General features: G+C 42.8%; 1 protein-coding gene across 1 annotated transcript in view; it reads left to right on the forward strand.

The window, feature by feature from the left end:
• LOC126456582 (neuroligin-2-like) overlaps positions 1-25,074 on the forward strand; it is a 281,322-nt gene that overhangs the window by 151,502 nt on the left and 104,746 nt on the right. Inside the window, exon 7 of the mRNA XM_050092327.1 lies at positions 12,729-12,880. Coding sequence (XP_049948284.1) covers positions 12,729-12,880 — 152 coding nt within the window. The remainder of the gene's footprint in view (positions 1-12,728; positions 12,881-25,074) is intronic.

Consider the following 25,074-nt stretch of genomic DNA (forward strand, 5'->3'; position numbering starts at 1 on the left):
ATTCGACTTCCCTAGCACTGGTATTACGTGATCATACCTTCTCATATAACTTCTTAGCATTCCCCTAAAATATTTATGCAATTTTTATGCTGTAAATCCGGAGTTCTCAACCTTTTTAGGCTTCAGATCTATTGAGCAGGTCTTCCATTTAGAGGTGTATCGACTTAAAAATTCATAAAGAGTTTAAGCACAAAAATTATAGCCAAAATTAACCATTTTAATTACACAAAATACATAAATGTTATTTCCTTCCGACCAGCAATTGCAGTCCTACAGCTCAATTTTTAAGATATTACAGATGTGAAAAAATGAAAATATACCTCTTAATAAATGTTGAGAAAGGTTTAGTGAGTTACTTGACTTTGCATATATGGTTCAAATGGCTCTGAGCACTATGGGACTTAACTTCTGTGGTCATCAGTCCCCTAGAACTTAGAACTACTTAAACCTAACTAACGTAAGGACATCACACACATCCATGCCCGAGGCATGATTCGAACCTGCGACCGTAGCGGTCACGCGGTTCGAGACTGTAGCGCCTAGAACTGCTCGGCCACTCCGGCCGGCCTTTGCATACAATTGGAAAGTTTAGTATTATGTGGTGAATAATTTGCCAGAGTCAGTCTTAAATTGAGTGAAAGATGAGTATCAGTCAATTTATTTCTACACTTTGATTTTACTGTGTGCGTCGTTGATAACGCTGCCCACATAGTTAAGTTGATCCTAAAAATGATACAACATACGATGCTAGTTTTTGAATGTTGGGTATTGAATTTACAGTAACTGATTACTAAACGTTACCTTCACTGTATTCTAATTTTAAGGAAATGTCAATTTGAACTCGAATTATTTGAAGTTTTGTCTCACTACAAGATTGCAGTTCACTTTACTTGAAATATCTTCCTCATTCACTTTTTGGAAATGTTGAGCTATAACAGGTTCCATTGCCTTGAAATCTTAGAATCAAGTTTTCAAACTCTGTTTCAATGTTGCCTCGTTCGCTGTATATTTATTTTCAGCTTCTTGATCCTATGATCTTTGTTGAATCCCCAGTTCTGACTGTACTTGAGGAAAATGTTTCACATTTAATTACAGTTCGTGAGTAGTAATCTCACTATGCAGGACAGACTGTTGCTTGTCGCGAGCGGTAAAGGTGGTGTAAAGTAGCTGGAGACGAAAGAGGCGAAGACAGTATTGTCAGATTTAGCGCCTCATTTAAGCAGGTTTCGGACAAAGATTTTGAAAGATTATAGAGCTATTGCGATCGACCGGTACATCTCAATCAATGGGTTCAGCACCGTGCTCTAGATGGTTCAAATGCCTCTGAGCACTATGGGACTTAAATCTGTGGTCATCAGTCCCCCAGACTTAGAGCTACTGAAACCTAACTAACGTAAAGACATCACACACATCCATACCATAGGCAGGATTCGAACCTGCGACCATACCAGTCGCGCGGTTCCGGACTGAGCACCTAGAACCGCTCGGCCACCGCGGCTGCTCTAGATGTTTACCACCAATCATGTAACGATATGCTATCATGTTCCTTCTGTTTATTACAGGTATTGACTTAAATTTATCTACATTCAGAAAGAGCTGCTCTCCATTAAAACGAGTAAAAGTGTTGACATACCATTCTGCAAATTCTTTACGTAGTGCGATAACTATTCTTTGTAGTAGACAAGTGTCGGTAACGAACAATGGGAAAATTCTGTTGATTCTATTCTCCCATTTCGAAGTAAATACGTAAATAAACATAATAAAATTAAAATAATGAAATATGTGAAAAACGAATGGTGTTATTGCCTGTTTTTTACCCTCCTTGGATGGAGAATTTGAAATATGAGAACAATGATTTTTTTCTTCCTTTGGTACGAAGCAGATTAATGTGGCAGTATGAAACAAGAATTTCATGTACGCTGTCTTTAATTTTGAGCGCGTAAATTAATTAGCAGAGTCCCAGACATGCATTCATACACGGTCCTAAATAGGTTTGACTTTGGAATCTTTTTCCGCAGTATTGTTCAGCAAATTATGCCGCATGTAGTGGCAGCTAATTACGTGTGACGGAACTCGACAGAAAAGCTCGTAATTCAGTGTACTGATTAACGCAAACTGATCTCTCTGGCATTGTATTATATTCGTCTGCCTAGAGAGGAAGACAGCTGATAATAGAATGGGTAAAAAATTACATCGTAGACTTGCTAAAGTTGTCAGAGACTAACAGCTTTAAATTACATCGTAATAAAATAAACTTCCTACGCCTGAGGCGTAAAAATGAAACTGATCTACCACATTATCAGATAAATCATGTATTTCTAGCGAAAAACTTTAAAGTGCTATTTCGCTTCCCCAGGGCACACCCATTGTTCCTTCGTTTTTGTGCAACATTCGCCATACAGTGCAATGTAATGTATTATGTCACTCCAGTATTCTTCGACTATCCCATAATTACGAATAAACTCCGTATGGTGATACAGACATTGGCCCGGCACATATAACAGTGCTGCAATATCATTGCTTCGAAAAGATTTATATTTTACGTTTTCTGTCAAATAATAAACCTAGCTGTTAGATTCTGCTTCTCTTAGCTTATTCTTCTAGATACACTTACTTAGACGTTTTTTTATTTCTTCATTCCTGCAAACATTCAATTCCCATTAAACACCGTTCAGTTGTAGGTTGCGGACTTCTACGAAAAGACTGAATGAGTTTCCAGGCGGTGTACACTGAGGTGACAAAAGCATGCGATGCCTCCTAATCTCGTACCGGATCTCGTTTTCCCGGCTCGTACCGGATCTCGTTTTCCCGGCGTAGTGCAGCAACTCGACTTCACCTGGACTCAACAGATCGCTGGAAGTACCATGCAGAAATATTGAGCCATGCTGCCACTATAGCCGTCCACAACTGCGAAAGTGTAGCTGGTGCAGGATTTTGTGCACAAACTGACCTTTCGATTATGTCCCATAAATGGTCAAGGGGTGGCCAAATCATTCGCACGACCTGTCCAAAATGTTCTTCAAGCCAATCGCGAACAATTGTGCCCCGGTAACATGCCGCACTGCTATCGATAAAAATCCCATCGTTGTTTAGGAAGTTTGGTCCACGAATGGCTGCAAATGATATTCAAATTGCAGAACATAACCATTTCCAGTCAATTATCGGTTCAGTTGAACCAGAGGACCCAGTCCACTCCATGTAAACGCAGCCACACATTAGGAGCCACCATCTGAGTGCGAAGTGCCTTGTTGACCACTTGGGTCCACGGGTTCGTTGGGTCTGCATCAGACTCGAACTTTACCATTACCTCTTACCAACTATTACCAACTGAAATCGTGGCTTACCTGACCAGACCACGGTTATCCAGTCTTCTATGGTCCAACCGATATTCTCACGAGCCCAGGAGAGGCGCTGTTAGCAAAGGCACTGTTGCCATATTCCAGTAACGCCAAATTTCACCGCAGTGTCCTAACTTGATACATTTGTTGCGCGTCCCACGTTGATTTATGCGGTTATTTCATGCAGTATTGCTTTTCTGTTAGCACTGATAGCCCCAAGCAAACGGTGCTGCTCTCGGTCGTTAAGTGACGGCCGTCGGCCACTGCGTTGTCCGTGGTGTGAGTTAATGCCTGAATTTAGTATACTGGACACACTCTTGACAACGCAAATCTCGGAATATGAAATTACCTAAGTATTTCTCAAATAGAATGTTCTCTGCGTCTCTCTCCAACTATTTTACCGCGTTCAGAGTCTGTTAATTCTAGTCTTGCGACCATAATAACATCAGAAACGCACATAGTCCACTGAAATTTTGTGTCGAGGTGCCAGGCTAAAGGAAAAAAACATCATAGCTCTTCTTACATGTTTGATGCGGTCCGACATTCGAAATTATTTATTGGATATGTTCTAATCTCCGCCATCGTGTAAAGTTTTTGCCCATTAAGCTACCATTTAGTAGCATGAAAATTATTTCCTGATGTCTCAACACATGTCTCATAATCCTGTCCCTTCTTCTGGATAATGATTACCACACTTCTTATCAGCCAACATAACTTTTAGCTTGGTACTTTAACACAACACCTTCGGCTTTCTTCTTTTCCGATGTTCGCGCAATGCATGATTCAGTTCAGTACAATACAATGCTGTGCAGTAGACATACTTGCACTCAAATTTCTTCCTCTAATTTAGCCTGCATTCGAAATAAATGAATTGCTTTTAACTAAACGCTCACTTCTCGTGTGCTAGTTTGGTTCTTGCACGTATATATACTTTGATTCGTATGTTACACGCATTAGTTTACTTCCCTGTGGCTTGTACATATTTTATGAGAAACTCTTTTGCACCATGTTCCGTTGTAGGACGCTTTGTCTAGTCATAGCAATTCAGTGAATACGTCGTGATTTTTCTAAAATTATGACATGGAAGAATGACAATATGTGATCAAAAGTATCCGGACACCCCCAAAAACATACGTTTTTCGTATTAGGTGGAATGTGCTGGCACCCAAGGCCAGCGACCTCAGTATTCATTCCACATCGTGAGAGAGCAGAATGGGGCGCTCAGCGGAACTCACGTACTTCGAACGTGGTCAGGCGATTGGGTGTCGCCTGTGTCATACGTCTGTACGCGAGATTTCCACACTCCTAAACATCCATAGATCCACAGTTTCCGATGTGATAGTGAAGTGGAAACGTGAAGGGACGCGTACAGCACAAAAGCGTACAGGCCGACATCATCCATTAGCTGACAGTTGAAGAGGGTCGTAATGTGTAATACGCAGACATCTATCCAGACCATCACACAGGAAATCCAAACTGCATCCGGATCCACTGCTATTACTATGACAGTTAGGCTCATACAGGAACTTCAAACTGCATCAGTATCCACTGCAAGTACTGTGACATTGAGGTGGGAGCTGAGAAAACTTGGATTTCATTGTCGAGCGGCTGCTCATAAGCCACACATCACGCCGGTAAATTCCAAACGACGCCTCGCTTGGTGTAAAGACAGTAAACATTGGACGATTGAACAGTGGGAAAACGTTATGTGGAGAGACGAATCACGGTACACAATGTGGCGATCCGATGGCAGGGTGTGGGCATGGCGAATGCCCGGTGAACGTCATCTGCCAGTGTGTGTAGTGCCAACGGTAAAATACGGAGGCGGTAGTGTTATGGTGTGTCGCATTTTTCAGGGAGCTGGCTTGCACCGCTTGTTGTTTTGCGTGGCACTATCACAGCATTGGCGTACATTGATGTTTTGAGCACCTTCTTCCTTCCCACTGTTGAAGAGCACTTCGGGGATACCGATTGCATCTTTCAACACGATCAAGCAACTGTTAATAATGCACAGCCTGTGGCGGAGTCGTTACGCGACAATAATATCTCTGTGATGCCTGCACAGAGTCCTGACCTGAATCGTATATAGAACACCTTTGGGATGTTTTGGAATGCAGACTTCGATCCAGGCCTCACTGACCGACATCGATACCTCCCCTCAGTGCAGACTCCGTGACGAATAGGCTGCCATTCCCCAACAAACCTTCCAGCATCTGATTGAACGTATGCCTGCAAAAGTGGAAGCTGTCATCAAAGCTAAGGGTGGGCCAACACCATATCAGGGGGCTGTGCTCAATACTACAAGCCAGGCCTAGTGTAGGGTAGTAGTACTACCCTTTATTTAAATAAATAAGGAATAGTGGGACGTTAAGGGTTTATTTCGCCAAGGGAGCGATATCAGAGAAGAGCGACGCTTATTAAGTCGCGTCTTCGAGCTGACTAAGGAGCAGGGATGATCAATATAAGAGCCCCGCTTGACTGCTACCAAGGGGGGTCGAATTTCTTTCGTTACATAGCTGCAGCATGAATTGGTAACAGCCAACACACTCGGCAACCTTGTAAACAGTGCACGAGTTTCGATTAAAGTGCAGTACCACAGGGCAAAAATTGGAGAGTAAATTTTTAATTAATTAATTGCAAGGCTGTTCATACACCGATAATGGAATCGAAAACAGAATGACATACACGGTGACTTAGCTGCCGCCACCTACGTCGCTATATGCAACCCGCAATGTTATAACAGCCCTTCAAGAACCGCTTGTGGGCCTTCTATATTCTCTCGCTTGCTACGCGCAACATGTTAATCCTAGATAAATAATGAGTAGGATTTTTTTGTAGGAAATGTAATTAAATTTCGTACTGGGATACGTTTTCAGTAGAGGCCGTAGTTTGAGTTCTTCATGACAAATGTACAAATGTGAGCTTCAAACTTGTCCCCACTCCCGCACTCAGTCCCTATCAGTCAGGATTTCTAGTGTGTTGTTCATGGTGAACCCTTCTAAATGTGTTCAAAATTTGCAACTGCATGGATTAATTCCCACATTCTACCTTCTTTTGGACTTCATCGACTAGCTTTATTACACCACATGCTCAATAGAGCACTTAACAAATTGCAAAATTGACATTTGTGTAAATTTCACCTAATAATTTTGTAAGTATTGCAGCATAAAATTAACAGTTATGTCGTTGTATTCGTTAGGCCTTTTGACTAAGAAGCTACTGTGCTTGTAATGGTTAAGTTTTCATCGAATTGTCAACGTTATTAGCATATTGTTTTCAAAAGTTGTTTCAGTTTCATTTGCCTCGCACATTTCGATTAATAGTGTTAACGAAACAGCCGACTAGTGCTGGTGGCGTATTACTACAATCGGTAGAGACCAAAGAAGGTCAAATATCTTGGGATAGTTCGTGTGGTCGGCAATTTTTGTACAGTGGTAGGAGGGGGTGCCACGAACAACATGCTAGAAATCCTGACTGACAAGGGATGAGTGTGGGGGTTGAGCTACGTTTGCAGGTGACTTTTTTATGTTTTTCTTGAATAACTCGAGAACCGTAGCCTTTAGCGAAGACGTATCTCAGTACAAAATTTAGCTACATTACATTTCCTACGTTATGGTCCTGTTTGTATTTCCTTTAGGATTAATAGTTTGCACATAGCGAGCAAAAGAATATGAAAATCTCGGGCGTGGTTTCTGAAGGTCAGATATAACATTGCAGGTTGCATACAACTTCAGTGGGGGCAGGTGAAAAAAGGCAGACCATTTTTGTTAAAGTCGGTGACTTTAATATTGAAGATCTAGAAGGCCTCCAGTATGGAAACCCAGCGACAGAGTTCCGTGATGAAAAGCCAGTAAAGAGGTATGTGAGCCGCATTGACTGCATAATAAGCGCGCAGTTAGCAGCAGGGTCACGTGGAGGTGTTAGCAGCCGGCTAACATTTAATGCGACCCGCAGGGCTGGATGCACTAGCCGGCCCGGACGGTCGGTTATTGCCGTAGCCGTGCTAACAAGGCAGCTACGGGAAGGACGTGCGCCGTGTGCTTAGCAGGGGACGTCGGGTCAGCCGGGCACCCGGGGGCGCGCCCTGCGGTGACGGCATTAAAGCAGTACAGCCGTTCACTCCGAATATACGCTGTCCTCCAAGTTAACTGCACTGTCCTGGAGTCGAGTAATTGTTCATTACGGCGTGCCATAAAATTACCGCTCAGGTAGTAGCAGATTCCTTACCCACATGTGCGACACGTGAATTGGAAGGCGCCTTCAGCGGAACGTTTTATTACTTACGGTATGAGTTCAAGACAAATTCTCTCTTACGCCACATGTACTACAGGGATAATTTTTAGTAGTTTGGTGGAATCGCCTGGCACTTTCGTCAAAGAAGTTTCGAGATATTGCTAATTATTCTGAGTTAGCATTAAAAAATTAAAAGAACTTCTTTAGCAACTTGTGTTTGTATTAATCTTGTGAAGGGGCTGTGATAAAATTTTTAAACTGAAACACTACACAAACACAAAAATTCTCGGTCTTTCTCTCTAATAGTCCACCTCCAATTTTGCATTATATGGCAAAAAAGCACCTTATTTGACATTTGAACAACAGTTTAATAAATCCCTGGATACGAGGAAGGATTTTCTGGCCCACAAGACATCATTTACACTTATTTTAATTCCTTTCAATTGTATTCTAGCGTGCCTCTCTAAATCATTCTCTTTCCTCTTGAGATTACTCTTCCTCTCATTGTTCAGAAATGATATAGCACTGATCAAGTATTTTTAACAGCACATTACAATAATAATTCCTTTGTCGTATGTGGCAGTAGCATCACATGGTTTGGCTACCGATATTGAACGTTTCCATGGGTTGCATTGAAAGGGATCAAATGCATCAGATACTAAGGATTACAGCGTGTTTGTGCAGAAAACCACAGTCAACCAAAAGCACTCGTGGATACTATAAATTCAGAGTTCATAGATTTGTCCGGTACTGAGTTATTGAAGAAATCTCATAAAGCAGGAAGACATTCAGCTATTCTTGGGACTTGCCATTTAAACGGGAACGGTTGCCTGTATTACCATCGAATGAAGAAGGGGAATTTTTTTTTACTATACCGAATGTAGATTATTAACTGTTCTTTATTTTAAAATAAGCAATTGCGATTCTTTGACATTTTATAAAGTTGAAAGAAAAACACCTTCGTTCTGACGACATACGGGCCAGATTGGTCGTAACAAACAACGTCGTCTAGTTGCGGTGTGGATAGGCATAGTGGTCACCACACCGCCAACACTGCGGTTGTCGTGTTAGACCAGGAGCCGCCATTGCTCGGTCACGTGTGCATCACGAGGTTGTCTGAACCACTTTGTCACCAAGGGAAAATCCTGCCATTGCCGGAAATCGAAGCCGAGACCCCGAAAGTTAGTGAGACATTCTAACCACTTAGCTGGGGGCAGCCATATAATTGAAACTTCTGTGTAAAATCTTGTCGCTTTAAATGATTTCACCCGCATCTTAACGATAATAAAGCTAAAACGGCTTTAAATAACCGGACGGATGGAGAGGCTTTCCTGGGTTACAGCCACGTAAGTAGCTGAATTCCTTCTACAGAACAAATGGCATTTCCTTGCTGTGTACGTTTTTTTGGTAGCGGCCGAGACCTGCGTTCTACGAGAAGAGAACTTCGTAATGGATGACTAATCTCTAAAGTTCTCAGTCGTTATGTAGACGGCTACGCGATACAAAATGCCGGGAGCATGATGTAAGAATGCAATGCCGAAATGACACTTGACAATATTTAACGAGACTGTAAGAACTGATTCGCTCCCTTTCATTTCCACATCCGTTTTGGTGACTTTACTGTTGTCTTCCTGCCATCATTAACCTTCGCTTTGCCAACAAAACAGCTTGCCTACAGCTTTTGAAAGTGGTTCTTCTTGGAAGATACAGCAGTGAACGTATAACGTGTCAAATATACAGTTTGCAGAATGAATACTATAGCAAGTCATAAACAATGATTTATTCTTTTATTTTGTCGCGGGTTCAAATGGTTCCAAGCACTGTGGAACTTAACATCTGAGGTCATCAGTCCCCTTTAAACCTAACTAACCTAAGGACATCACACACATCCATGCCCGAGACAGGATTCGAACCTGTGACCGTAGCAGCAGCGCGGTTCGAACTGAAGCGCCTATAACCGCTCGTCCACAGCGGCTGGTTCTGTCGCGGGCAATGCCGTGCAGGTTTTTACTAGTTAATCCCTCTTGTTATACGCTCCTGATGTTCGCTCTTCGGACAACGGCTAATATTCATACGAGAGATTACACACGAAATTTTGTTAAGACTACTGATCCACATTTTAAACTGTTGTAAACATTTACTCATACCCACGTACTTACCAATTAGTTGCTATTATAAAATTGCGCCTCGGGTAGCCTCAGTCAAATTCCAGGACGTGTCCATGCTTTAAAGACCCTTGTTCGAGACCAATGACTAGGAGTATAGGAAGTTGAAATTCTAAGATACCTCTTCCTTCGGCTACTGGTTATCATCGCTTCATAATGACGCTTGTTGTTCCGATGTCTCGTGCCTGCAAAGCATCTCGGATTTCTGTGCGTTAGGAAAGTCTCGAACGAACTTCACTTAGCTATAAGTGAAGCTGTTACGTAGATTAGATAACCAAAAGAGTTTGATACGCAAGCAAACGAAGTAAAATCTGAATCCCTTGACGAGACTGGAATTCACATGCATAAGTATCTTACCCGAATGGACGCAATCTATGGGTTAAATGAACATGATGTTGTGAACGTAATAGCATGAGCATGATAACTGCGCAGTGGAGAGTGGATCTGGAAAACCAATATTCACAGAGAATAGTAGCAGAAGTATTACTAGGTAATAGGAAAAGCAGTAGCAGCTATTTTCCTCATATGTTATTCCTATCTGGAGCTCATTCTCGAAGATAGTTTTGCCAATAGCAGGTATGATGATCAGTGACTGAAATTCAAATGGCAGAAATAGTGAATTGTGTTTCGCTACATACCCGTTGGTGACTGATAAAGAAACTAGCAGTAAAACTTCGTATCTGTGGGAATATTAAACGTCGCAAAATATTAATGAAGAAATTAAGAATCATTCGAGGAAACTCTAACGATGGACTGAAACCATTTGACGGGAATGGAAGATATTAACTTCGACACATCGGCATTGATAACTCGTTGAACAAAAATCGACTTAGAAAATTACGGTACATAAATTATCGAGAATATCTCCAGGGTCACAACGTGCTATATTCAGTTTTTCAGCTTGTGAATAAATAATATGTACAACCGCGCACTTGACCAAGATTATTAAGCACGGTGCCGGAATACAGGGTAGCTATGATTAAACTTACGAAAGGGCTTGGTTCAAATGGCACTGAGCGCTATGGGACTCAACTGCTGTGGTCATCAGTCCCCTAGAACTTAGAACTACTTACACCTAACTAACCTAAGGACCTCACACACAGCTATGCCCGAGGCAGGATTCGAAACTGGGACCTTAGCGGTCGCGCGGTTCCAGACTGTAGCGCCTAGAACCGCTCGGTCACTTCTGCCGGCGATTAAACTTACGCTACTTCAGCCAGTGTAGACGGAGAACTTTATAGAAATAATGTTCATACTACCCGATGCAGGAACTACGTCATTAGCGTTAGTGTCGTGACTAGCCGCTAGGCCCCAGTAATGATACGGAGACGTAGGGTCGAAACACAAGCACCAGTGTACATTACAGTTCCAGTGAGTCAACATGGTTCTGGGAAAGGTGAGTGGGGCTTTACTAGTAAAGTTGTTTTATCAAAACAACAGCAATAGTGCTGCTGCCCTTCGCGTGTATTGAAAGAGTACGGAGATGTCCTCTTTCCGTACCAGTGCTGAAGAAAATGATTCGGAAGTGCGAATTAACTGATCAGTTGGCAACTGATGCTGGGAGAGGCCGACGGCTGATTGCGTCACAAATAGTTGAAGCAGTTACTGTAGCCGTGGCCGAGAGTGCTAGATGTCTTGTGCTATCTTCAAACTGTGTCACGACAGCTGAATATTCTAGTCCACCGTTGTTTCGGGCAGCAGCAGAGCAATCTCTAGTGCGGTTACAGGGTGTCGTGGATGCAGAGGGTCGTCATATTAAACAATGCTTGTAACCTGGAACGTAAACATGGTACGCAGTTAACAGATGTTACTATCTCATGTGGAAATTAAAATGTGTTGTTTTCATTGTTTATTAGTTATTTCTCTTCCACATGTCCTTACAAATGTTCCCACAAAGTTTCATTTTACTGCGATCAGTCGTTTGTCACGGGTTCTCTCGTAAGTAGCGGAAGTTTAATTGTAACTTCCCTGTTTATGTACGCATTTTTTCTAGGAAATTAAAGGCGTTGTGGCTTGTTCAAGTGATTCCGGCAGAAATGACTGACGTTACGTGTTGACAGGAGACAAGAGAGTACAGGTAAGCAGTTTTTTTTAATCACAGATGTCACCTGCTACTGTCCTGTTTTTTGTTTCCCTTGTATCCACAGAGCACTAATTACTAGCGTCCTTTGCACTAGGTCTCTCTATTGGGGTACCATGGGACAAAATAAATGCTAAGATCCCACCGATGTCGACACAGTTATAGATGGATCTCCAAATCACGGGAGCAAAGATGGCCGATATTGCCTGTGCTGAAGTTGAAAGACCAGTCGTTGTTTACCGAAAACGATTTAAAAAAAATGGCTCTGAGCACTATGGGACTCAACTGCTGAGGTCATTAGTCCCCTAGAACGTAGAACTAGTTAAACCTAACTAACCTAAGGACATCACAAACATCCATGCCCGAGGCAGGATTCGAACCTGCGACCGTAGCGGTCTTGCGGTTCCAGACTGCAGCGCGTTTAACAGCACGGCCACTTCGGCCGGCAAAACGATTTAGAAAAGCCGTGTCACCATATTAGTTTCTGAATGCCACGCAAACTGAAAGGACAACTTTGATTCCTTGCCCTGTAGAGCCTGATTTCAAACGACAGCAACATAAACAACACTCTGCGCAGTTGTTGAACATCCGTTTTATTGATATAAATTACTCATTCATTTATGTTCCTTTTTCCGATGTTTAATCCTACAAACAATTCTTAAAATTTACACTCTGAATTGCGTTGTAAAACTTTAAGAAAAGACCTACTTCATCTATTGTTCTACACTGCTACAGGTGGCTCGCATTCCCTTCTTCAACGTGGAAGATGTTCCAGCTTCTTACAGCTGCTTCGAGAAGACAGATGCTGGTCATATTGCCGGCGTTGTTGTGTTTTGTTGGCCCATTTCTCTGCACAGCGACAGGTTTTCAGTAGATTGTAAATTTAAAATATGTGGTGTTCTGTGTCTGCAGAGGATGGGCACGGTACACGGGGAGGAGCTGCCGTACATTTTTGGGGCGCCGCTCGTCGACGGCTTCAACCACTTCCCGCGCAACTACACCAAGTCTGAGGTGGGCCTGTCGGAGGCCGTCATCGTCTACCTCAGCAATTTCGCCAGGACCGGGTGAGTATCCTAGCCTTCCTCACACTCTGTGTTATGACGGATTGCTTACGTCCGCAACATGTGGAACGTGCCGGCGAAGCAGTCGTAGCTGAGGATGCCCTCTACCAAAACTGCGGTTCTGTAGTTTTGGTACAATACATAAATTACTATGTGTATGTAAGGTTTATCAGTATTAGGTGGTAGCACTGGAAGAGAAAGAAACATAAATGCATATACGAGACAGATACTGGGAACCCATAACTTCTATTTGTTCTTTCTTTGTTTGTTTTGCACATAGAACCGCACTTAGTTTTGTGTTAGTCTACAGTGTATTTTATATCCTTAGAAAATATAAACTCTATTTCATAAGTAAGAAAAATTAGCTAATCGCGTAACTTCTGTGCTTCTGCGCAACCAAAGCAAATACTTTTTTGATACGATTGCAGTTTGCATGCACAGACAAAATAATCTATATAACTATAGTTGCTATTTTGTACTTCATGGAAGGTTCTTTATAAAGATCAAAGGCAAGAGTTTACCATTATTGATAAGCACAAATTTACTTATGAATAACAGAAAAATGTTTTGTATAAGCTGAACGACGTATTGAAACTATGTTCCATATGTATTTGTTTTGCGTTCCTTTAAAATTTATCCCCCCCCCCCTTTTTTTTTTTTTTAGGAAATAGCGTTTTCTAGAATTACATGATAAATCTGGATTGCTTTGTTATTTCTACTGCAACATTCCTGTTACAGATTAACAGTTTTCTACTAAAATCTGAATCCAACATTGACCCTCTCAGTTTCTAGACGGTTGACTGTTTTCGGTCTCTGGGGGAATCTACTAAGACACTGATCGCATATGCAAACAAAGCAATCGAAATGAGGTAACGCCCGATAGGGATGCAAGACACCTAACGTACAGGTAGCACTGTTAAGATTTTAACTGACTAAGGTTATTAGGAAAATTGCTGTAGCCTACGCTTACTTATGATGGTCTATACTAGCCTACGGTGATTTTACAAGTATTGTCTTAACATATGCCACAAAAACAAGGTGATAAAAACAATTTCTTATTAAGTCAAAAGTATAAATCAGCATTGTAGAATGCAAGCACTAACGGAGAGGTAGAGACTTACATCTTTACGTATATCACTAAACTGTTGCTCCAATATTTCCATTCTTTGGGTATTTTAATTAAAATGTCATCCTTTCGCAAGCTTATTTACAATATTATCCGTGCAGGAAAAGAGAGTTCTACAGAAGCAGCTTGGTGTTAAGTACATGTTGGTTACTGAATGTCTCTAATATTCCGAGAACCATTGCTAAAATTTTTCATGTGGAGACTGAAAAGGAGCAGGCCAAGAAAAGGTGCACGTGCGAGTACGCCATTTTTCGGTGTTTGAGACTGAATAATTGATTCTCGTGAGGGAGATGAGAGCATCATACGGAATGAATTGGCTGTAGTGTACTGGCGGCGGAACATTGCTGACGAGGTGGAGTAAGGACAGCAGTGTGGCAAAAAGAGCAGGCACTGATCCTTCCAAATGGACAAAAACATTACCCCAATACCTGAAATCCGTCTCAAACCTTTGGGAACAGGTTTCTGGACTTTGGGTTAAGATCTCGGCTTGCAGTATGTCGTTCTCGGCTGATAGAACAGATAACAAAGGCTTTGAATGGTGTAGATAGAGTTAACTGTAATAGGGAGTGTCATTCTGTGGTATTCAGCGACGAGTCTCACTCCTGTTTCTGGCGGTCAGCTCGAGGCCAACGTTTCTGTACACAATATGGTAACGTTTCATATAAAAGCAGCGATTCTCGATTCCCATACAGCTACAACACCTGGGATTACGGAGTGGGGAATTAACTGCTCACCACAACGGCACTGATTTGGTAATTCTTTAAGGGAAAGTAAATACTCGCCATTATGTGACAAGAACGGTAACTCTGTTGTCATATCATTCATGACCATGGTTCCAAATAGCATGTTAAAGTATGATAATGTAAGCCCCAACACTGCAGCTAACACCTTGAAGGATGTATTGAGCCTTGACTGGCTTGCCTGGTCTCCTGGTTTATCAACCATACAACACGTCTGGAAAGTGATAATGTGTATACTTTCACACAGGCCTCCAGAAATCAACAGTCTTCATTAACTAAAACTGAATATGTTTTACGTGTGGGAAGATACTCCTCATTTTGTCATTTGGAGACCGTTAACGTCCATGCCACAACTAATACACTGAAACGTCCCCTTACAACAATTATACATGACTGTCCTTAAACTGACACAATATTTTTAGCGCAACGGAATCTGACTTTCAATAATCCCTACAAAAGAATGGCCCTGACATTTACCTTAATAGTCATCAAAAGTCATAATACAAATTTCAAAATTCCACCATTTCTCTCCCCACATCCACCACTGCTGGTGGCTCACCTCCAACTGCGCAACGCTACGCGCTGTTAACATCCAGCTGCCCAACACTACAATGGCGAGTATTAAAACAATGCCAACCAGCCACTGACTGCACACAGCACAGCCAGTGATTTTCATCATAGCGCTACGTGGCGTTACCAATATAAAAAACCTAAACAGCCTACTTACAACACGAATGTATTCGTGCTCGTGTGGATCACGCCTCATACCAATGTTGATGAGATGGCCTAAAGTTCCAAAAGGAACGAAAGTTTAATCAACTGTTGTCGTTTGTGTGATGACCCTCTCCACAAACTTCGATAAATAATGGACTACTGCTTAATCTAAAATTCACTGCCGTTTGAGACGAATAGTGCAAAGAAGTGAAGACTTTAAAAAGAGACTACTTATCAATATTACATTTGAACATTTTTTTGCCGTAAGCATTTTAAACCATGATGGTTCCCATCGTGTTTGATAGAAATATTTATTGAAATTAAAAACTTTTACTGTTGCCAGCCTCATTCTTTAACATAAAAATGTGACAGTTCCGCAAAACGGTTTACAAAATGCGGCAAGTGTTTACGGAATGATACATATATCCCTGTAAAGAGTTAGAACGTAATCAATTTAGCAAGAGAGTGCAGGAAACACTGGATTCATCACCTAACTCATTCGCCGAGCGAGGTGGCGCAGTGGCTACCACACTGGACTCGCATTCGGGAGGACGACGGTTCAGTCCCGCGTCCGGCCATCCTGGTTTAGCTTTTCCGTGATTTCCCTAAATCGCTTCAGGCAAATGCCGGGATGGTTCCTTTCAAAGGGCACGGCCGACCTCCTTCCCCGTCCTTCCCTATTCCGACGAGACCGATGACCTCGCTGTGTGGTCTTCTCCCCAAAACAACCCAACCCTAACTCATTCAGTGCCAATCCAGCTGCTATCCAAATTGTCGAGAATCGATGAACAGGCACTGGAGACCCAGAGCAGAACGAAGGACTTCAAATCCTGTTTGTTACATTAACCCCTGAGCAGAGATTATACTCGATATCTGCTCTTCTGTCTTGGCACTTCAGTTTTCCCGCTGAAGTAACATTAACAGTACCGTAACTCATTTGCGGTCCTGTCTCTAATATATTGTATTACTTTCGTCCTAACGACTGATCTCAGTGTACCCATGAATGAAAGTGTTTTTTTTTTCTCTAAACAACCTCTGGATGTAAAAAATCTGACACTTGTAAACTGAACAAAGTTGAGATTTTTTTCCTACTTTGAAAACTCTAAACCTACAATTAATACAGTGGTCCAAAATTGGTATATTATTTGCAGTTTTTAAAGTGTTTAGACGACATGGATGACATAATAGACAAAAGTTTGAATTGGAGCAAACCACTGCATTTTACCTTAATGATATATCAGTAGATACTGCTCTTCTTCCCCAGTAAGAAAACGACGAATATGCTGGCACGTTAATCAGAAGTTAATCTTACCTTATTTTAGCTTCTAATCTGGCCTTTTTACAGTAGCATAAAAGTACTACACAACATAGTGAACATAATAATCAGCTTTACCTTTCCACAACCATGAGTAAATCTTGCGCCAATCATTATTAAATTTTTCAAATTCAAGTTTTACTATTTTTCTGACGCGCACACTTTGTTTCCTGTACGAACTGTAAAATGCACGAAGCGGTCAGTTGTTTTGATCGACGTTTTGTGAGCCAAAACAGTATGACCACCTGTTTAGTAGCGTATTGTTCCACTTTTTAAACGCAGTACAGCAGAGGTATTGCTTGGCACAGATTCTTCAAGTCCTTGACAGGATTCCAGAAGTATATGTCACCAGAAGTCTAAGCCCAGGTCAAACAATTCTCTCAAATTACTGGATGGTGGTTTACGGACACGCAGCTGGCTCCCGATATGTTTTCCAGTGAGTGCAGATCAGGCACATTTGCTGGCCAATATATCTATGTGAGTTCACTATAAGGCGCCTCAGACCATTGTAGTATGATTCTGACCTTGCAACAAAAACAGTTACCCAGCTGGAAGATGTCATCGTCGTAGGGGGAGACTTCAAGCAAGCAGCGACGCAGGTGGCGCGTAGTGTGTGCGAAATCTTATGGGACTTAACTGCTAAGGTCATTAGTCCCTAAGCTTACACACTACTGAACCTAAATTATCCTAAGGACACACACACACACACACACACACACACACACACACACACACACATACACGCCCGAGGGAGGAGTCGAACCTCCGCCGGGACCAACCGCACAGTCCATGACTGCAGCGCCCTATACCGCTCGGCTAAGACCGCTCGGCTAATACCGCGCGGCTGGCGCGTAATAATGTTCACTTAGTCCACTGCTGTCACGATGCCTTACCAACTTATTATACCCCATTGCGTAATTTTGCCCTCACCGGCCTGCATCTGTGGCTGGGCGCACGTCTCGTGCAGCTGTTTGCCAGGATGTAAGGACCCAACCATCGACATTGTGTAACAAGAAATGTGATTCATCGGGCAGGCAACACGTCTCTATTGATTCATGGTAAAAACTCAGTGATGTGTGCTCATTGCATTCATACCTGACGAAGTCGTTGGGTCAACACAAGGACACGTAGGGGTCACGTGATATGGAGCTCCGTGTTCAGCAGTGGCCTTTGAACGGTGCGCTGAGAAACACTTGTGTCTGCGCCAGCGTTGTACTTTGTCGTCAGAACAGCCACATACGGCAGCCTATCCTGGATTACACAGAGGAGGATTCTCCGATCTTTATGTTTTGTTAGCAGACGTGGTCGTCCAATACAACAAGGCTACTCGTTATTTCACCATGTTCAACCACGTACCATAGCTGTTCATGGCAGTAACACGCCAACAGGCAACGAGCGTCGCCCTTTCAGACATTCTCGTTTCCAGCCGCAGCTCCATAACATTGTGCCCTTTGTCAAAACCGCTTATATCAGTGGATTTCCGCATTTCCGGCCCATATCTGTGATATAATCGCTGCGTCAAATTCCGCAACACCACAAGGAGGCATTCAACCTTGCAGTGGGCTGTAGTAATCATGTTTAGGCTGATCAGAGAAGCTCGTTGCTGTATGCGAGTGAGTTCCCTGTAAAGGCTCTTGAGTGCGAGTTCGCCAGCTTAGCCATATTAGGAGCAAAGGTTACGAGACTGCCTCTTCATGTCAATACTCGGGCAACTAACAAATTGTTGTTGTTGTTGTTGTTGTTGTGGTCTTCAGTCCTGAGACTGGTTTGATGCAGCTCTCCATGCTACTGTACCCTGTGCAGACTGCTTCATCTCCCAGTACGTACTGCAGCCTACATCCTTCTGAATCTGCTTAGTGTATTCATCTCTTGGTCTCCCTCTACGATTTTTACCCTCCACGCTGCCCTCCAGTACTAAATTGGTGATACCTTGATTCCTCAGAACATGTCCTACTAACCGATCCCTTCTTCTAGTCAAGTTGTTCCACAAACTCCTCTTCTCCCCAATTCTATTCAATACCTCCTCATTAGTTATGTGATCTACCCATCTTAAGTGATATAATATCCGTTCTGATATATTCCGGTTTTTTCGTATCCCAACAAGATTTAACCGGGAATCAGGCATTCAACAGGAAAATTGGGACAATCTTACCTAAATCGGCATACCTGGAAATCCTGAGTACAACACACATCCACTTTGGGGCACGCATAATACGAATGATCCGTAACTCTCCTTTGATCCTGGGTTTCGCAGCACATTTCTTAAGACACTGGTCTCGAATTCGATAGGAAGCGTTCAGTTGTATGTCCGGCCATTCAGCTTGAGTTTCCTCGCTGTACGTTTACCATCATTTCAGTCTGAAGTCAAGACTGTTTCTGAAAATTTTATCTCCTATACTTCTCCAATCAGAACTTCTGTTCTGTGTCTAATGTCATTGTCATGCGGGCGTGAAATTGAGACGTTCCTTTTTCTTGCTATCTCTTAGCATGGGCGTACCCAGCGAGGGGCAGCTGCCCCCCTCCCCCCCCCCCCGAAGATATTCACGGTTTTTTACTAGTTTACTGTTTTATTTAATAAGAAATGTTGCATGTTTTTTCGTATTGTACAAGTGCATTCTTCTATTTAAAACGTTTATTAAAAGTAGTTTTCACTGGTTTACTGTTTTATTTAATAAGAAGTGCTGTATGTTGTCTCGAGTCCATGTTACCTGAGACTAGTATGACCTGTCCCCCCCCCCCCCTCCCCCCCAGTTGAGATCCTGGGTACACCCTTGTCTCTTAGGATTTGAAAGACTGAAAGACGATCATCTATTTCCACTTCGTCAGCGTTCGCCGCAGAGATTATAAAATAAAGGCTGTGACTATGATGTTGGCTAGTATTTTGCATGGTGAAGACAATTAAATCCGTATGTCCTGCCTCGCGGACTCGGCTATTCATTAAGATCATAAAGGACGTACACCGTGTGCCCCATTCTAATTCAATCGCGAGTATTTGGGGGACTGGCGTCAGAATACTCGGCGGCACGACGAACGCAGCGAGTTCGGAAAACCGGCGCCGCAGAGGGCAGACAATGGCGGCAAACAAAGCCGGCGTCACTCCCGGAATGAGCACACCGGCGCGCCATCTGCTGGAGCACGGCTCACCTGTTAATATGCATGAAGACAATGGCTGCCGCGCCGCGCTGTTTCCACCGTGACGTGACGTGTGACGTCACCCGCGGGCCGCTGCACGGGCGAGCGTGCCGCCCTACGTTGCGGCAGTCATGGCGCGAGACCTGCTCTAGTTGTCAAGCAGTGGTTGTGGACAAAGGACGCATATGCGGTCTGCCACGACCAGCTGAAAGTACTCCCAGGGTCACATCCGTCACGCAGTGTCCAGCAGCGAATGTAGTGGCTTACATTACGACGCCTTTGTTCGTGTCGTCACTTACACGGTACCTCAAGCTGTCTCAAGAGGCTCCCAACACGAATTGTAACCAATGGACGTGCTGTTGCGGTGGGCAGGCAGGTTGGTCGTCACTCAGCTCCCTACAACAATCTCGCATGGGGATGAGCTAGTGTCATTCGATGCAACAACGAAACGCAATAGCAGTCGACCGATGAAGAACTTTGGAGACGCCATGTTGGATTTCGTCGTATTTCGTTGTTTTGATAATGTAAGTTGCGTGTTATGTCAGTATGCTGTTTCCAGACAACGGCACACTGAAGAGTCATAACAAACATGTCACCCTAGATACCATTCTTGTAATTAAATATCAGGTAATGGTAAATTAGGAGTAAAAGCGTGCGGCTGGTCCCGGCGGAGGTTAGAGTCCTCCCTCGGGCAGGGGTGTGTGTTTGTCCTTAGGATAATTTCGGTTAAGTAGTGTGTAAGCTTAGTGACTGATGACCTTAGCAGTTAAGTCCCATAAGATTTCACACACATTTGATTTTTTTGAGTAAAAGCGTTCAGGAAATCGTAAGATGAACGAAAGCTGTGGTTTGGTGGGTTCACCAAGGTCTAGTAGTTAGAGTCGTTGAGTTACAGAGTCGAAGAAAGTCAGTTCGTGTCTTTCTGTATGTAGTAAACGTTCGCATTTGTAACAGGTTCTGGGACTCCCTTATTAACGTAAGAGGAGTACATTATGCAATATTCGTTATTAAGTGATTGATATTATTTACCTACAGGAGTTCTCTCTCTCAGGAGTGAACTAGTTCGATTTTGTGACTTCAGTCTGATTAAAGTATGAAAATTAGTGCACATGAAACTAGCAGCAGTTTCATTTTTATTGTTGCTTGTCACAAATACTTCGCTGTTTATTTCCGAATATGAAGATTTCCGAGGATGTGGTCCGACAGGAACCTAGGAGCATACCTTCAATCGCTGCGAGTGAAACTAGCATATATGGTGTTGTGTATTGTGTATTAAACCGGGGACCTAGAAACGACGGAGAGGCTTCGTCCCACAGTAGACGCCAGTGGTCCAAAATCCCACAACGGGCCATAGCAGTCAAATGGTTCAAATGGCTCTGAGCACTATGCAACTTAACTTCTGAGGTCATCAATCCCCTAGAACTTAGAACTACTTAAACCTAACTAACCTAAGGACATCACGCATATCCATGCCCGAGGTAGGATTCGAACCTGCGACCGTAGCGGTCGCGCGGTTCCAGACTGTAGCGCCTAGAACCGTTCGGCCACTCAGGCCGACCCATAGCAGTCCACCCAACTCACCGCCGCCCCACACTGAACCCAGGGTTCGGCCCCCAGCGGAACCCCCCGGGAACGTCTCAAGCAAGAAGAGTGAGAGTAATTATGGTGTACGCGTTCGTGGAGACAGTATTTGCGCAGCAACCGCCGACATGGTGCAACTGAGGCGGAATAAGGGGAACCAGCCCGCATTCGCCGAGGTAGACAGGAAAACACCATACCGCCGGACGGATTCGTGCCGAGGACCGGGACGCCCTCCCGCTCAGGAAGCAGCGCGTTAGACCGCGCGGCTAGCCGGACGGGCTAAATATAGTGTTACTTGCAGCGTACTAAGTCGACTGGTGTCGGGTTTCTTGAACACATCGGCAGTCACGTCATTCTGACCTCACTTCACAGTAAGTCGCGAATAACACTAACGAAAAATCATTCCATTCCATTGCAAGAGGGTGTCACAGCAATCAGTTTCGAATTATGTATGAATAAAAATAGTGTTGGTTGCGAAATTAGTTAATAACTCTATCGCGTTTCATCCTTTTTAGGACATCATCAGATTCTGTGAAAGTAGCTGGATTTGTAACCCATCCGTCAAAAAGCCATACGGAATGGGAAAGGGACGCAACGGTAACTGGATATGGAATTAAATAATTTCCCAACCAAGACTGTTTTTATTCTGAAGTAACACTAGCCTCTTTCTTTTACCTACTGGTGCATACCTAATGATGTTCTCTTGGCTTACCTGCCGTAGGCAATACATTGTGCACTGGGAAATGGATAGGACCTAGTGAATCACATATATCCTAGATAACATTTAGAAACAAAAAGTAAATGCAGACAGGTGGTTTTTACGGGACATTATAAGATCTATAACATACGTGTGAAAGCAGCCAGTGCAACTAGACATTTCAGTTCCTTGTTTAATGTCAAACAGTGTGTGCAGAAACCAAGACGTTTAAACCGTTTCCGTTAGTCAGTGCATTATATAAAAATACAGTTCGAATGAAGAGGTATGTTATTTGCATTTAGAACTAACAAAAGTGTTGCTTCTGTATTGCCGGCCGCAGTGGTCTAGCGGTTCTAGGCGCTCAGTCAGGAACCGCGCGACTGCTACGGTCGCAGGTTCGAATCCTGCCTCGGGCATGGATGTGTGTGATGTCCTTAAGTTAGTTAGGTTTAATTAGTTCTAAGTTCTAGGGGACTGATGACCACAGATGTTAAGTCCCATAGTGCTCAGAGCCATTTGAACCATTTTTTGCTTCTGTATTTTAATTTTCGTATAGGTGTGACATGGGACTTATAAGTGAGTGGTTAACTAATGGCAGAGACGTAATTTATGAAAGTCAGAAGTCCTCTGTCGAGTGGTACATAAGCCACAACAAAATTTACGAAAGTGCTTAAATGTAACGTACTGCCTAACGTTACAGACCCAAATGTCATTGAACATTTTATTGTACGAGGGCCAACCAGAAAGTAAAGAACGTTTGCTCATACAGTCCACATGCCTGTCTTCTGCAGCCGCTCATTGGTTTCTGGCACTCAGTGCGATGCACAAAGTTGGCGCATACGGTTGTAAGTCGGATCTTGAATTGTGGTGAGCGCAGAGACCACTGTGACCATGGCTGTGCCGTTGCGAGTTCCGCTGACTGTGAGGTCCGAGGTGTTATTCGTTTTCTGCATTGACATTCACCGGAAACTTGTCACCATCTATGGTGAAGGTTAATTGCGGTCAATGTTCGAAAGTGGTGCATGATGTATAAAAATGGGAGAAGTGGTGTTCGTGACGAAGAGGGGTGGGGCTGACCCTCCATCACCATAAATGCGCTGGAAAAAAAAAAGAAAAAGTGGGTCGCATCATTTCAGAGAATCAGTGGTTCACGATTAGCAGCGTGCATGAAGAATGTCAGGAAATGTGTCTTTCACTTTTGCACAAAATTGTCAGTCACCACTTACGGTACCACAAAATCTGTGCACGGCTGGTGCTACACATGTCCACGAATGACCAGAAAGCTCTGTCGATGGGCGCTGCGTTATTGTTCTTGGAGCGTTACGAAATGGATGGCAACACATTCATCGACCAGGTTATTACAGGAGATGAGGCATGGGTTTCTTGTGACACCCCCACAATGAAGCGATAGTCTATGGAGTGGCGTCATCCTGCGTCGCCGCAGAAGCCACGCTAGTTCAAACAACCTGCATCAACTCAAAAACTGTTGGTTTCTGTGTCTTGGGATAGTGCAGGGATCCTACTCGTTAACTTCATGTTCCACAACACAACGATGAACAGTGATGCATACTGTGCAATCCTTGAACGTTTTCGCTGGGCTATCCAGAACTGCCGAAGAAGTAAGCTCTCGCATAAAACTGTTCTGTTGTACGGCAATGCACATCCATTTGTTTTACGGCAGAAATGTCTTTCTGCATGAGACATTCCAGTGACTTCGAGCATCCTCATACACCACGGACGTGGCACCATCAGATTTTTTCGTGTTTCCTATACTGAAGGACCACCTTGCTGGTAAATGCTGCGCAGATGAAGACTTGAAGGATGCTATTGTGACGTGGTTGATTAGCCAGGCGGCCACATAGTGTGATTAAGGTATTCACAAACTGCTGCCAAGTGCCTTTATGTCAAAGGCGACTATGTTGAAAAATAGAAAAATTATGTGTCAAAACGTATGTACTGTTTCTATACTATTATAAACGACTATCTTGGCACGGAAAACGTTCTTTTCGTTCAGGTTTTATCTCATAGATCATATGATTGGTCTCAGTAGTATCAAAATGGAAAATTCCTTACAGGTTAGAATAGCCCGTGATGTTTGTAACATTCTTATTAAAAATGAATTTAATGGTCGCCCTTCACATAATAAAGATTTAAAACTAGTTAAAATATTATTGGAAAACTTAGGCACAGTGAAGCCTTTTTAATAAAATTTGATAAAGATAATGCTGTAGTTATTGCCAGTAAAGATAAATGTGTCTCCAGAACTTCAAAATTCTTTGTTGAATATACTGTGTCCGAATTTAGGGAGAATCTGACTTACAAAAAGAAATAGGTGTGCTTGAGGTGTCGTCAGAAATCTGTTACGGCCTTTTCAAACGAAAAATTTGATTAAAATGATTCCACTAGCTCGTAAGCAACATTCTCAGTTCAAGATCCGTAAAATAGACAATCTAATTTGCCTAACTGTGAACAGTATTAGCAGTGGGTACCACGAATTAACCACGTTTTTTCATGGAAAGATTAAATAAATTGTACGTTTTTCAATGTATTTGTACAGTACCTAATAGCAACATCTTGGGAAATAAAGTTAGAAATTTGGAAGGCTACCAAGAGACAAAATTAATATTTTTTGATAGTACTAATTTGAACTCTTACATTAGAGTTCAGACACCTGAGAATATCATTAGAAAACCCTGTGTGTTTATAAAAAATGAAATTTTGTAATCTTAATGAACAATTAATATGACTTGGAAGTCGCGAAATGGAAATCGTAGTATAATTTTTTTGGATCTTAGTCTGACCGTAACTGATGATACAGTAACCATAATCATTTTGAGGTTGAAGCTCCTTTGTCCGTGTTTGCTTTAACAATACATGTGTTTCTGGACAGGG

Source organism: Schistocerca serialis, chromosome 2 (assembly GCF_023864345.2).
Source record: "Schistocerca serialis cubense isolate TAMUIC-IGC-003099 chromosome 2, iqSchSeri2.2, whole genome shotgun sequence".
Lineage (NCBI taxonomy): Eukaryota > Metazoa > Arthropoda > Insecta > Orthoptera > Acrididae > Schistocerca > Schistocerca serialis.